General features: G+C 42.0%; 1 protein-coding gene across 3 annotated transcripts; it reads right to left on the reverse strand.

The window, feature by feature from the left end:
- Positions 1-325: 325 nt before the first annotated feature.
- On the reverse strand, positions 326-7,891 carry TENT5A (terminal nucleotidyltransferase 5A). Of its 3 annotated transcripts, none has more exons than XM_074333226.1 (3): positions 7,657-7,891; positions 6,158-6,716; positions 326-5,048 (listed from the first exon to the last, which is right to left on the reverse strand). In XM_074333226.1, the coding sequence occupies exons 2-3, from the start codon at positions 6,677-6,679 to the stop codon at positions 4,272-4,274; spliced, it is 1,299 nt and encodes a 432-aa protein (XP_074189327.1). In that variant the 5' UTR covers positions 6,680-6,716; positions 7,657-7,891; the 3' UTR covers positions 326-4,271. The 3 variants fall into 3 exon arrangements, with proteins under 3 accessions (XP_074189327.1, XP_019585122.1, XP_019585123.1); XM_019729563.2 differs by lacking the exon at positions 7,657-7,891 and adding an exon at positions 6,916-7,290; XM_019729564.2 differs by lacking the exon at positions 7,657-7,891 and adding an exon at positions 6,971-7,287.
- Between the last annotated feature and the right edge of the window lie 6,477 nt (positions 7,892-14,368).

A 14,368-nucleotide genomic window follows, 5' to 3' on the forward strand; every position in this document is an offset into this window, starting at 1 on the left:
CTCGGGGCTACTAGAGCCCTGTAGTCCAGAGCCATGAGTCTCTACCGATATTGGAAAACAGCTCTTCTGAGTCACTTAACACAGCTAAGTTAGTGCCCAAAGAAAACAATTTTGGCACCCACTGAATTCTTTTGGAGTTAATGAGCCAGTCAGAGATGGGCTGGCTGAAAGCTGAACGTTTTAATTTATTGTACTCCAATCACAAAGTTGCTAAAGGCTGGTCTTCTTCAAATACCGCCTTGTCTTTTCTCATGGACACAGTATGGGATTCAGAGGACATGATCTTTAGCCAGCACAGACACCAAGAACAACAGACACAAATGAATAGAAAAAAATAACTTCTTTTTATTTACAAAAAAAAAAAAAAAAAAAAATCCAAATATTGGATGCTGTAAACAAAATTCACGATCTGTTCCCTCTAGCACTGATTCAAACATGTCAGTTTTTAAGAGTCCATTCTCCATCAACTCCTTTTCTGCCTGTGGCACAGTCTAAAGTCAATATTCCAAAAGAGTGACCCAAGGTGCAGCTTGCTGCAACAGGACGTCTCAGAGCAGGCAATGGTTGGAGAGAGGTTGGAGAGAGAGACAGCCAGCGGGCAGAGCCTCCTCCATTCCGCAAGACTTTTGCAGCAAGTCTTGCCAAGTTATCTTGACATCTTCCAACTTTGTACTTTTACCACGTACTTTGTTTGCAAGCCATTATTACAACAAAATATTACATAGAGATTCTTTCTTAGCACTGAAAAGGCTATGCTATAAGAAATCTTAAAGATTATATTCAAATAGGTACTATATATAAAATTACTTTTTTTTTAACTTTTTGGTTTCATCTAATACACTTTGTCTTCAAACAACAAAAAAGCTTATTTTTGAACTGCTGACAGCTTTCAACATAATACATTTCATTTACAAAATAGTTCACAATATTTATTTGATAAGCATTGCATTGAAAACAACTTTATGCACAGTAAAGCAACCAACATTAAGCAAACAGAGGTGGCAAAACAGTATGTTCACTTTTCTTTGCATTTCCTCCTTGGTTTGGCTTACAGATATTCTTCCATCCTTGCCTTTTTTTGGAACCATGTTAAAATAGTCCACCCAATATCAAAGTGAGCAGATACTTGATCTCATTCCTGGAAGGGAAAAGTCCATATCAAAGTAGGACTTCTTGAAGCAACTAGATTTACTGCAAACTAAGTAAACTTTTTAAAAGGCATTGTCACTGGTGAAATGTCCTGACATGCCAGACTGGACAGGTGAAAAGAGCCTCTCTAGAAGATAAAACTTCTTCCTGTTTTAAAGCAATAGCACAGTAGGCCAGATAAACACAAAAGCAAGCAAATCACAGGCACTAATCAGGAGTTGAGAACTGTTCTTTTCTCTGACCTATACACATGGATCTCTTTCACCAGACATTCAAATTTTTAGGCCACACATCCACAAAGAAAGACATATATTCCACTGTTTGTTCAACTACATATGCACAAGACTATAGTACATACAAAATAGAAATAAATTATGTAAGTTTTAAAGTATAAATGCCGAAGGTTGTCTTGAGTACAGCCTGTTCTATCTGAATGCTGGGTGCTGGCACTTTCAACTATGCTACCAACCCTGGAGTAAGCAAGAACATAAATATCTGAGAAAACAAATGAAAAGTATATTATCAAATAAGGCCCCTCCAAACAAAAATCTGTGTCATAAATTAACAGCAGGTTGTTGCCATGGCAGAGCCAGAGACCTCCAGATTCCTTTAAAAATAGTGGACAACTCATTTGTCAAGAGTTAGGATGAGAAGGATGAAGGCAGATTACCAGCTGCTCCGATGTTCCCAAGCATTCCCTTTGTTTTCTTTTAGAAAGCTTCCAAACAGGTAAACAGGAGGAGCTCTGGTTTCTGATAGTTAAGTATCAGGCTTATTCTGCAAATGGACTAGTATTTCCTGGGAATTCACAATTAATTTTTCAGACCCAGGGCTGGAGTGAAGGAGACTGAGCCAACATGGGAAAAGGAAGAGTTCCCTAGGAAGCAGTGAGTGGCAGTGCAGTAGCTGTTACAGCTAGGACAGAATTCACAGGGAAGCTGCTACAGCAAACCCATCAAGTTCCTGTTAAGGCTTCAAAGAAAGATGTGCAAAAGGTAGTTCAGGTGGATTAATTTAGCACTGAGCATCTGAGTGATGCCCAGATAACAAACAAATTACACTGCCAATAGGATGATGCTATTCTCTTCCCCAATCCCTCTTTAACTGGCCATAAAAATCTGGTTGGTTCTTCAGAGAAATTACCATAGTAAGCATTCATCCACTAGAGTTGATAAGGATTACGTGGCTATTTCACAATACAAAGGGAAGGTTTTTATGTATTAGTTTTGTTTTTAACAAATTGATTTCCAGAGACCAGTGTCCAAAGGAATTAAGGGCTGGGAGAAGGGATGGTGTCAGGACTAGCTGTCATTGAACTGAAATAGTAATACCAGTTCATTTCACAAAGGTATAACTGGGAAAGAGAATATAAAGTTGGATTTGAGTCAATGCAAAGTGATTGAATTTAAAGTACAGTACTAAATATTTAAATGCAGTGTGACAACCAGATTAGAGATGTTTCATATTGGCATGAATTTATAAAATTTTATATATAATATATATCTCATATATAAATTTTAAGCAATTGTGCAAATACTCTTTAAAAAGGGTCATTTCACATTTACTAAATTCTAGTGGTCCTGGAACGCAGAATGCATTCATTAAAAAATTTATTTAAATATTAATAAGTAGTGTTCAGATCACCAGAAGTTCTTTTTAGCAGTCAGGGATTTAAATAGACTATCACTGATCAATGATCCACTGGATTATATATCATGGAAGCATGCAAGTACTACAAAAAATAAAAGGGTTCAAACTGTCAAAATGGCACTTCAGTATAAAATAAAGAGTGCTCTGCCAAACAAATATTCTCCCATTTGTGGAATTCTATGGCTCACATAAAAAGGAAAAACACTTACTAAAAATGTATAATTTCTGCTCTTCCTATCAAATATATTACTTGTTTTCCTCCTTCATTTGCTTTAATATTTTTAGATGTGGGTTTTAATTCATCAATGCAATATGCCCACATCTCATGTCATCCTGTTGAAAACATAAAAACACAGTATTTAAACATTTCCTATTTGCTACATTATTCTAGACCATAGTCAATGTTTTGTGTGTATATATTCGTCACAAATATGAATATATACACACATAATATACATACACATACATATGTATCTATGATAATATCACACCAACAATGTTAACTTTATACAAGTATTTGCCAAGAAAAAATAGGGCATTTCCTCCACCATTCACAAGCTTATGTGTTGTTTTATTTTCTTCTTTAGTCCCTGATAAAATAAAATAATCATTAAACCATAAAATTTTTCCACTCCAAATTTTCAAAAGGCAACAGGCACTTTGATGTATATTGGTGTGTAACAAATATAGTAACTCTTTATATATTCTACTATATCTCTTCTACTTGGGTATTTTTATCTGTTAAATCTTTGGTCCTTGAGCATTACTTTCTTTGCTACAGCTGTTTTTGCTTGCATTTTCACATTTTAAAAATGTGAGCTATGCATGCAGCTGGAAATAATGGATTGTGTCATCAGAGTTCTGCTGTTTGTTATGAAAACTGCACCAACCTACTACCGTTCATTTAGAGCAAGCCGTTTCTGTTAGCACAATAGCATAATTTCACAGAAAGCACTTGCTACAAGCCTCAGGTAGTAAACCCAATGTTGGAGTTCCCCTTCTTCTTGTGTTGTTACTATATGAATTTCTGATTTGATAATTAAGTTGAGAGGAAACCTTTTATCCTTTCTATTTTCCCTTTTGTGAATTCCATCTTATAAGAAACTTCACTTTTCTTTCCTACGGCAAAGCTATGGGAGCAAGGTACTGCAAACCCATATTGTCATCAAGCATTTTTTTCCCATGTTATTTTAGGAGAACCTGCTTGCTTTGAATGACAGGTCTCTTTTGTTTCAGGATAGAATCCAATTGGATAGGAGGACCGGGTGGGTAGGTTGATGGTGGGTGGCGATCGTTTGGAGATCATGCTCCCATACTTATGAAAGGATCCACAAGCTTTGCCAAGCTTAAAACCAGGAGCAGATCATCATTGCACAAAACACGTCCCTAATCAGGGCTGGGTCATTCAGCCTTCCCTCCCCCCCCCTTTCTTGTCTGAAATGGCTTCCCCACAGGACATTTTAAAATAATTCTTAATTGCAGGGTAGCCAAGTGGAGTATGTCTGTTGCTGGCATGTGAATACTGGCTGGACTTGTGCAATGTAGTAATTGCTAAAGTTGGCATCTGCTACATAGGGGGCCGGTTGGTAATAGCAAGTGACATTGGCCACATTAGGGATGACATTTTGGTCAGCTAGCACCCGGATAGCCAGCATTGTGATAAGGTTTAAAGTCTGTCTTCTTTCATGTCCCATCAGGCACACTGTACTCTCATTTACCACTCCATGAAGGGTCATGAGATAGTCATACTTGCGGTCTTCCAACCCCACGAAGTGGTTCTGTAAATAGGACTCCAGTTTTCTCTGCTGTTCTCCAATGTCTGAGAAGTCGATGAAAAACCTGGAACACATATACCTCTGAAGGGTCTTGATCTCATCAGAGGCAGGCCTAAAGCCCCTCACTAAGAGGTTGCAGTACTTAAGCAAGCCTCCCCCTCTGATTTCCTCTGGGTTCCTGGTGGCAATGATCTTGTTACAAAGGTGATCAAAGGCTTCGTGGAAATCACCATAGACGCTCTCACCGATTATCGTGGGGTGAAATGTTTCAGTCATTGGGTTCTCTGAACATTCGTAAAAGAGGAGAAGAGAGTCTAATTTGATTTGAAAAGAATCTACACTAAATTCAAACTGCCTCCGGAGGGAATCCACAAATTTCAGTTCCACATTTTTGCCACTGTTGTTTGACAGGGATATAAGACTCCATCGGTCAGAGTCATTGCACACTTTAACCATTTTCTGCACATAAGCTTCCTACAATTCAAAAGATAAAACAAGAAGATAAGCATACCTAGAAAAAATAATAAACAAATACATCCTCTTCACAGATGAGATTTATTTTGCTCCTTCCCTTTTGTTTTGTCAAGTTTCAGCAAAACACTACCTACAGGCTTAAATAGTCTTCCGAAAACAGAAAAAAAAAAATACATTTAACGAGTGGTTTTACAGTCTGGGAAGGAGACTAGAAGTAATAATTTGAGGCTTTTGGCAGATGTAGCACAGGACTGAGAGGTTCTGTTGTCTTGTCTGACTTTTGAAGTGTTATTTTTTGAAAATGGTCTTACAGGTACAACATTCACACAATATCCACACAATAATCAAAAGACAGAAGAGGATACAGTGAAAAGTTGGTCTGCCTCTCATCCTTGTCTCTAGTCACCCAGTTCTTCTCCCCCTGAGGCAACAGATGTGACCAGTATCTTGTCTGTCCTTCTAGGGGTACTCAGCAGTTACAATCAAAATGAACTATATTAGGACATTCTGGGAGGCTGATTCCTCAGATAATTTTAACTAAACATATAAAACGCGCTTTGAACCAAAGTAGGGAGGGGGGACCCACTATACCTTAACACATGAACCAACCCGGAGACGCACCACATTTATCCTAAACACAGAGTCAGCTAAATGCAGCTAGGAAACCTATTCACATTTTCCAATACAATAAGCTCACTGACTTGGTTCTGCTTCAGGCTGCTGTTTTCCCAAAGGCTAGATCATAAAATGACTCAAAAAATGATTTACATCATTTCATTCTTCCACTTAGAATCTACTCTGGACAAGACTCAAGCAAGGAAAGCCAAGAGTTAAAAAATAAGGAGAAGGAAGAGGAGGGAGGGCAGAGGAGGAAGCAGAAGAATTGTGGCGCTGAAGCACCAAGTAAAACGCTCAACACTGTCCACGCACCTTACTTTACTCATTTTTCTTTTTTAATCAAAAGCAAAGTAAATAAGCGCGCCCAAACCTGTCACGGCCGCAGATCTGTGGCACCAAACACAAGTCTCTCTGAAAAACCCCTTTCCCTCAGCCCGCCGCACCCCAGCCCAGCCCGGGTGCGGACCCAGGCCCAAGTCGGGTGGCTTTACCTTGAGCGTGAGTGGTGTGATCTTCTCTTTGTTCACCCCTTCGGGTAAGAAGTCCAACAGGCAGTCCAGCACGACGTCCTTCACAGTCTGAAACTCCTCTTCCCCGCGCAGGTCGGCGCAGAAGATGAGGTCCAGGTCCTTGTAGCCCAGGCCGCTGTCCTGGTGCAGGACATGGCTGGCGGCCGAGCCGTTGAGGCGCACGTCGCGGACGCCGATGCACTTCTCCGCCAGCCGTCGCCGCACCACCTTCACGATCAGGCTCGGCTGCAGCTCGAGCGTGGGGAAGTTGCCGCGCCCGTGGATCGGGATGATCTCGCTCAGGATGCCGTCCAGCCGCTGCACTTGCTCCCAGTTCAGCACGTTGCAGTGCGCCGTGGAGCTTTCGCAATAGTCCAAGCAATGCCCGCCGAAACCGCCGCTGACGACGACTTCGCCGCCGCTAAAGTCGCCACCCAGGGGGATGTAGGGGCCGCCGGCCAGCTCGTCCTCGACCATGGCAAAGTACCCCTCGCCTTCCGCCATGAAGTGCCCGCCGAATGCCACTTGGCCCTGGTCGGTCCTAAAAGAAGAAAAAAAAAAGGGGAGAAGAAGGTAGGTGAGGACGCGTGGCAGCGAACAAGAGCCCGTAGAGGAAAGAGCGCGCCCCCTCCCCGGTTCGCTCCCTGACTGACTTGGGGACTGACTCCTCTGAGACTCTTCCTCCCCAGCCCCTCCTGTCCCCAGCCGCGCGCACCGCGCCCCGCAGAGCAGCCCCGCACCAAAAGTATCTCTGATGCATCTGGAAAGCGCAAGCGGGAGTCCCGTCTGTGTCACCTGAAGACGGCCGCCCCTTCTAGGAGCGCAGCGAGGGAGGAACCGCGAAGGGGCAACACTTCCAGGAGCTGCGAGTGCGCTCCAGGCAGCGGCGAGCGACTTAGTCCTTCCCAGACCCCAGCCGCCTGAGCTGGCCACTCCCGCCTCTCGCCCCCGCCCGCGCTGCTGCCGTCTCAGCTGCGGTGGTCCTAGAGGTGGCGGCTCCTACTACTGCCGCCGCCGCTGCCGCCGCCGCCGCCGCACACGCTCCGGTCTCTGGAGCTTTAGCACTTATGCGAGGGAAACGTCTTCAGTACTTTTTTTATACCGGGCCTCTCCGCGCTTCCGGGGCCCTGGCGCAGCGCGTTCGCCACACCCTCCTCATCTGCATAGGGCGCCGCCCCTGCCCGCCAGCGGACGGAGCTCGGAGGTGCGGCGCGCTGAGCCCGCCGGGCCGAGCCAAGCGGTTTTCAGAGCTCCAGGCCAGTGGCAGTACTTGTGCGCGCATATTATGTGCGTGTATTTATACATATATTTCTCTTACATACAGCTCCCTCGCCTATGCATTTTTTTCTTTTCCCCCAACGGAGGAGACAAAAATGTCTCACGAGTCCTAAGTGGTCCTCAAAACTGGAACAGAACTAAAATCTCACAACTACAGAAACTTCCCAAACATAAAATTCTCGCCAGATGTGGCGGGTTCTTACAGATGATGGGGCTCCAGAGGTTCTTCACGGCTTCCCTTTTAAACACCATGGAGTGTATAGCTAGACGGTTTACTTCATTAATAAACCCGGTCTCTGGGTGAATTAATGAGTCCACTTGTCCATTCAAATCAGTCGCTGCGCCTGAGAGGAGGGGCTCGCTCCCTGGGTTTCGATTCTGGAAACGTCGGGAAGCGCCTGGGAGCTCAGGGCGAGCTTGAGGAGACGCGAGGGCGGGGCCGCGAGCGTGGGTCCGACTTCTGCGCACGAGCGGCTCCGGGAGGCCGGAACAGAGCACTGGCCGGCGCGTCACTAAGCGGACTCCCGAGCTGCTCTGGCGGCCGGGTGGCCACCGGCCAAAGGCCGAGGACGGGGGCGGGCCCAGAGCGCCCGGCGCGGGTAGCGCGCGGCCTTTGTGGCGCGCAAAGAGCCCCTGCGCGGAGTCCGACACATCGCGGCGTGACCTGTCACTGAGAACCGCAGGAGGCAAAGCGCGGTAGTAATACCGTGCTAAGGTTTGCCTTTTTCAAGTGAAAACAAACGTCAGTGGGAATGAGCTAGTTTGCTAGACAAGGTGCGAGTTTAAAGGATAAAAGAGTTTCTCCCCCCAGCGTGGGCAGTGCGAAAGGAGTGTGATGATTATCCCCACCCGTACTCGCACCACCATCTTTGCTAGAAAGCTCGCCCTCTGCCCACCCTTTCTTCTGGTGGCTCGCTGCGTTTCCCAAACTAGGAGTAACTTTCTTCTGCCGTAGAGGGTCCGTGAGGCTAAGGTGGGGTGGAAGGGGAGCGCGCCTGCAAGCTGACAACTTCCTCGCATGGAAGGAAGGACAGACCGCCCCCTCTGAACTGGGGGAGCCCCGGCCTAGTCACCAAAGCTGCGCGCCTGGTGGGGTCCGGGGAGGGGACGGTCACCCGCGGAACATCCAGCAGTGTGACAACGCCGCCCCCTGCCGGTGCCCTGCAGAGCTGTGTCCCAAAGCAGAGAAACCGGCGGGACCTTAGAAGGTAGCCATTACCCTTCAGCAATGTGGGCGATCTGGAAACGGCGGAAGCCAAGAGAACCACACAGTTCTCATAGGCCATCGCCTTTCCAAAAGCACACACGTATTCCCCGCTCCAACCATCTACGCTTGAATCCATTCATTCTATCCAGGCATTCAGCAAAATTACATATGTGTGTATATATGGTTTGACCACCTATGACCTGCCAGGCACCAGGCTAAGTGCTGAGGATTTAAGAATGACTGTTTCACACAGTCTGGTGGGCATGACAGGTAAGTACATAATTAATCAACTGTACATGTGTCATAAGAGAAGGAGTGGTGGGCTAACTAGGATTGGGAGAACTGGGAGAGAAGACCAGAAGAGAGAGGGGTTATTCGGGTAGGATCTTGAAAAGTCAACTTTCCTTGGATAGCTGAAGAAGGAGAAGGGCATTATCAACCCAGGGAAGAGTATAAGAGAATTAGAGAATGTTTGAAGATGTATAAACCACCACGGTGAAAAATGAGATCAGTAGTGCATTTGGATAAGGTTTGTGGAGGTTCGAGGAATTTATTGAGCACCTCTAGGCCGTACTCTGCTTAGCTCTTTACACATAAAACCTTATTTCCTCTTCAAGAAGAAGGTTATCTATGGCATAGGGATTTGAAAATAGAAGAACCTAGAGGTGAAGGGATTCGCCCAAGTTTCATGGCTAATAAGTGCTGGAGTCAGGCCTTAAGCCCAGCTCGTTTGGTTGTGAGTGCTGTTTAGCCATCATTTTCAGGAATGGGATGTCTGTTACCAGTACCTTCTCACTGGAAGGCAAGACAAGTATAAATAGCAAACAGATTTGAAAGAAAAAAAAATAAAATAAAAGGCCTGTTAAAAATGTTTCTTTCAAAGGCCAATATAAATTCTGCCCCTTAAAACAAGGCCAAAGAGGTAGATCATATATTAGGTACACTGAGCTGAAAAAATCAAGCTTAACCCCACTACCACTATTTTGTACTTTATTTTAACTCTTTGTCAAAAAAAATGAAAAAGGAAAAAACAGAAGAGTCACAGCTGGTGAGCACCAGTGCTTCATGCACGCCCAGGATTTTGTTCTGTGGGGCTGAAGAAATCTTCATGTTAGCAAGTTGCCCATGTGATCCTGACACAAGGGCTCCGCCATATTTTGCACTATACTGATGAGAGCCACTGCAGTTCTCTAGGTTGGGGCCCTCTCTCAAAGAGAGGCTGCTTTTCTCTGCCCAGCTGCTCTTCAGGACCCTCCCAGGAATGGAGCACATAGCTGAGAGGCTGAAGTAGACCATGAGGCCACACATGGAGGGCCTGCTATTCATCAGACCCTGTTCTGGGGACAAGATAAGTTCTAGCAGCAGTGGGGCAAGACCCCTCCTCCCAAGCTACCAGAGCTTTGTGACTGACACTTCATTAACCCTTTAACAAAGCATTCCCTACTCCCCAACCAGGTTCTCCCCTCACAGCATCCTTCAAAATCTCCATAATCCAGAACCTACCAACTCTTGCACTAGGACATCTGGGTTATTTTACTCTTGGCAGTGCCTTGATGCTTTGACTGGATTCATGTGTGCACGATTCATAGTGGCCACTCGATAAAATTGTTGAATGAAAGCATCTGTTATTCTTTGTCCTTCTTCTCCCTGTCTTCAAACTGACATAATATTTACATTCTGAGGGGGGAAAAATGTTCATCCTTACATGAAATTGCAAATTTTGCAATTTTAAGCATTTATTTTTCTTCTAGCTAACCAAAATAATTATCACATGAGAAAGCTTATACTTTCCAAACACATTCACAGCCAAGAAATTGCTCAGCACAGATTAAATTTAGGTGCAGAATTGCATTTTTTTTTCCCCCGGCTTTAGCTTCTGAACCTATTTGGTAAATAATTTACTTTTTCCTATTTAAAAGGAAAAAAAAATCTATGGCAGTATGATGCTATGAGTCGCTACCTGAAATTCTTAAAAGGTAACTTTACATACATTTTTGAGAATTTAAAAAAACACTTATAATTAGTTGATTTTGATTTAAAAGTTATAGTAACAATCAGTCCGGACTTAACACAATAAGAAATTCAATTTTAGCCTTAATATTGGTTACCATTATTTATTTTGTTATAATGTGCCAGGCAGTGTGCTCAGTATTTTATATAATTTCTTTTAAACTTTCTTCAAATATCAGAGCTTTACATATTACATTCCCCTTGTCCAGATAAGGAAAATAAGGCAGAGGAAGGTTAAGTAACCTACAGAAGGAAAAGAGCCTTGATTTTTCGGGCACGTGGCTGCCCTCCTAGTCCCTTTTTCATTCTTGAGTCTGTCTTCTCACTTTCCAAATTTTAGACTTAATACTGAACTTGAACTGCACTCTGCTCCTTTTTTTCCAGGTTCTGAATATTCAGATTGGACACAACATTGAAGACCAAGGTGTTTTATCCTGAAACAACCATTGAGGGCCAGAATGCACAGTGAGCTAACTGGGCTTATGGGAGTTTCTTCCTTAGCCATGAACGATCTGTCTCCAAAATAGTAGAGAGCTAGCAAGCTACCAGCCTTACAGAGAGCTTGCAAGAAACACCACTAGCACTGAAGCACTGTGAGTCTTGGAGACTGCCCCAAGTGCATTTAGCGGTGGCACTACCTTTCCCATTTTGCTTTGTCTGCTTCCTACCTATCTTCTCAAAAATGGTTTTAGAAGATAAGGAAGCAAATATGAAATGATTCCCCCAAGCTCATACCCAGAAGGAGAGAAAAAGAGAAGTGCATAGAAAACTGCTGTTAGTAACCCTTATTTTACTTAATAGTGGCCCTTAAGCACGAGAGTACTGATACTGGCAATTCAAATATGCCAAAGAGAAGACATATGTACAGGAAAAAACAGTACGTAGGGTTCAGTACTATCTATGGTTTTAGATATCTATTAGGAGTCTTGGAACATATCCCCCATGGATAAGGGGAGACTCCTGTACCTGTTTTCACAGGGACATGGTGCTTGTGAAGTGACTTTCCCCATGCTTCAGGGAAATAACAAATATTTATTCAGGATTTATCGAAGGCCAGAAACATCCTAAGTTAGATAACTTCTAGGTTAGTTTGGAAATAGCAGTCCAACTTCTTATTACTTGTATGGTTATTAGCAATTGACAGGTTAACTTTTATAGTTTTAAACTTTTCAATCCTTTTTATTCTATATTATCTCATTTTATCTTCAAAATTATTCTGATCAATGTGCAGTCCTAATTTTAGAAATGAAGAAAGGATAGGTGATTTTCCCCAAGTTTATATAACTAATTATGGAAAAGTTAGACTCAGTTGCTCTCAGTCATGGGCTAGCACGCTTTCTCTCTTGACCCCACTGTTTAATGTTACATCTATATGAGTGGATTTAAATGATCAGTAATAAATAGTTCAGTTTGATGGGATCCTCTAGCTATATAGAGGGTTACTTGTGTAGGCTACGTTCTCACCTATGAACATCTTATAAAAGCATCGCTACTCTAACATTAAGTATCTTGTAAGTGTAAATTCCCAAGATGTTATTTTTAAGAATATTTATTTGAAGTCTATGACCACATAAAAATAATTCTATTCACTGTCAGATCAGTGAACTTAGGAAATTCAATATGCAAGCTACAAAAATATGGTAGACAGACCTATATCATCACTCTTAAAATCAAACTCGATATAGATTGTACTTCAATAGAGTTCTTATCAGAAAGACTTGCCAGTATTTTTTTTTTGCTACTATCAGTGCTGATTATGCCAGAAGTTCTTCCTGTTTTTGACATCTTAGTGAAATGCTTGCCGTTTTAATCAATGTTACAAGTCCCATGGACCAGACTCTTTTGCTTACTCCAAACAAAAGAGACGTACAAAATGTAAATTAGAAATACACGTATAGTTTCAAAAACTACCAAATGTAAATAAGTAAATTCCTTTTCCCCAAATATTTGTATTACGAGTTTTTCCTTCTGCATGTTTGCACTGGAAGAATGTTTAACTTCTTTGAAGAAAATGTTGATGTTTACTTATGGAGCTTGTAAAGTTTTGAGAAAGGTTCAAGGGGGGAATATAATACATTATTCCTCTTTTCTAAAAGAAATTTGGCCAAAAATGTTTATGTACCTTGAGAGAAAAAACGGCCATGTTCTATGGGTATATCCAGCTCATTCTGATATTTTTTCAGCCAATACTTATTTTGTATTTAAGTTGATACATTTGTTGGTCACTGATAGTTGATTTCTTTTATATGAGCTTTCAACATTTCAGAGATATTTAAAAATGGTATATACCCATTTTGCTAGCACCATTTTTATATGCCGAATTCAGAAATTGCATAACTACCATATGAATTTGTGCAGCTGCAGAAAGTATATTTACTCATATGCATAAATCATACATTCATTCAGTAATACATTTATACCTCCTTAGCTGAGAGAACACTTTTTTTTTTAACATTTCTATCATCACTTTGTTTTGAAAGATTTTTTCTATTAACTTCCTTCCCTTACTTCAAAATTATCTGCTTCCAAAGAAAGACATAACAAATTAAACAATACAATTAATGTTATCTTGATATTTGGGAGAAATTACTATGGAATATGTAAACAACCAAAACAAAACACATTATCTTAGAAAGTCTGAGAAACTGAACACAATAAATAATACTTAAACAAAAATGTTTTCTTAAAGCTACTAGGATGATGAATTTTTTTTTTATTGAATGTTTTTAAGAGACAGGTATTTTAAACTGTGCAGACAACGCTGGGAAAACAAATCTGATCACGTTGAAAATTCTGGGCTCCTTAAGTAAAATGTGAGTTGGGAAACTAGCTCTGGACTATCTATGGGGGGGAGGGGGACACTAAGACACCTGAATTTATTGTAACAATGTGGGATGAAAGAGATTCAAATTTAAGTTTCTAGTAAAAAGAAAGCCTTCAGGACATTAGTTAGGCATTACTTGAGAAAGTGTAAGGGAAAAAGAAAGCTATCAAAGTTATTTGATATTTGAGATATTTGAACCATGGAAGCTTCTGACTGGAGAAGATTGGTTTCTAATAAACCACAACTCCAGCAGAGATACTGGGGATTAAACAGGAGTTTGGACTAACACGTGATTAAGGAGCCACAGTTTAGATAAGTAAGATATCTCTAAAGATAGAACTGCCCTTCAGGTTTTGAAATTTGTAATTACTCAATGAAGTAAGTGTTTAGCATAAAAGAAATGACTCTTAATTTTTCTTAGCAGAAAGCCATGTTAGAATATTAAAAGAGAAAAAAAAAATGGTGCCTGTGATTTTTTGCCCCAAACCTCTCACTGGTTTTTTTTTAATCTGGAGATATTTACTTTTTATTCACAGACATTAATTTGGCAACCACATCCCACTCTATGTACTGTGAGTTCTGTGTAAGCGGTAGTTCAGCATCATCCCACTGACAAGGGATATGTGGCTTTGCTGTGTGTTAAAAAATAAATGCTTCTTGCAAGCACTTGTAACTTGTTTGGCCTCTCCCATTCTCCTCTTCCTGACATGTCTTGGACTGTAATTGATGTGTTTCTGTGCGTTACAGGACTTCTTGAGGAAGTCATCATACTCAGATGTGACACAGGCAGCTTGTAAACTCATTAGTAGTGGACACACCTGCAAGGTGAGTTCATTTTATGCTCAGAGTAGTACATCTATATTTTTAATCCATT

Source organism: Rhinolophus sinicus, linkage group LG05 (assembly GCF_036562045.2).
Source record: "Rhinolophus sinicus isolate RSC01 linkage group LG05, ASM3656204v1, whole genome shotgun sequence".
Classification (NCBI taxonomy): Eukaryota; Metazoa; Chordata; class Mammalia; order Chiroptera; family Rhinolophidae; genus Rhinolophus; species Rhinolophus sinicus.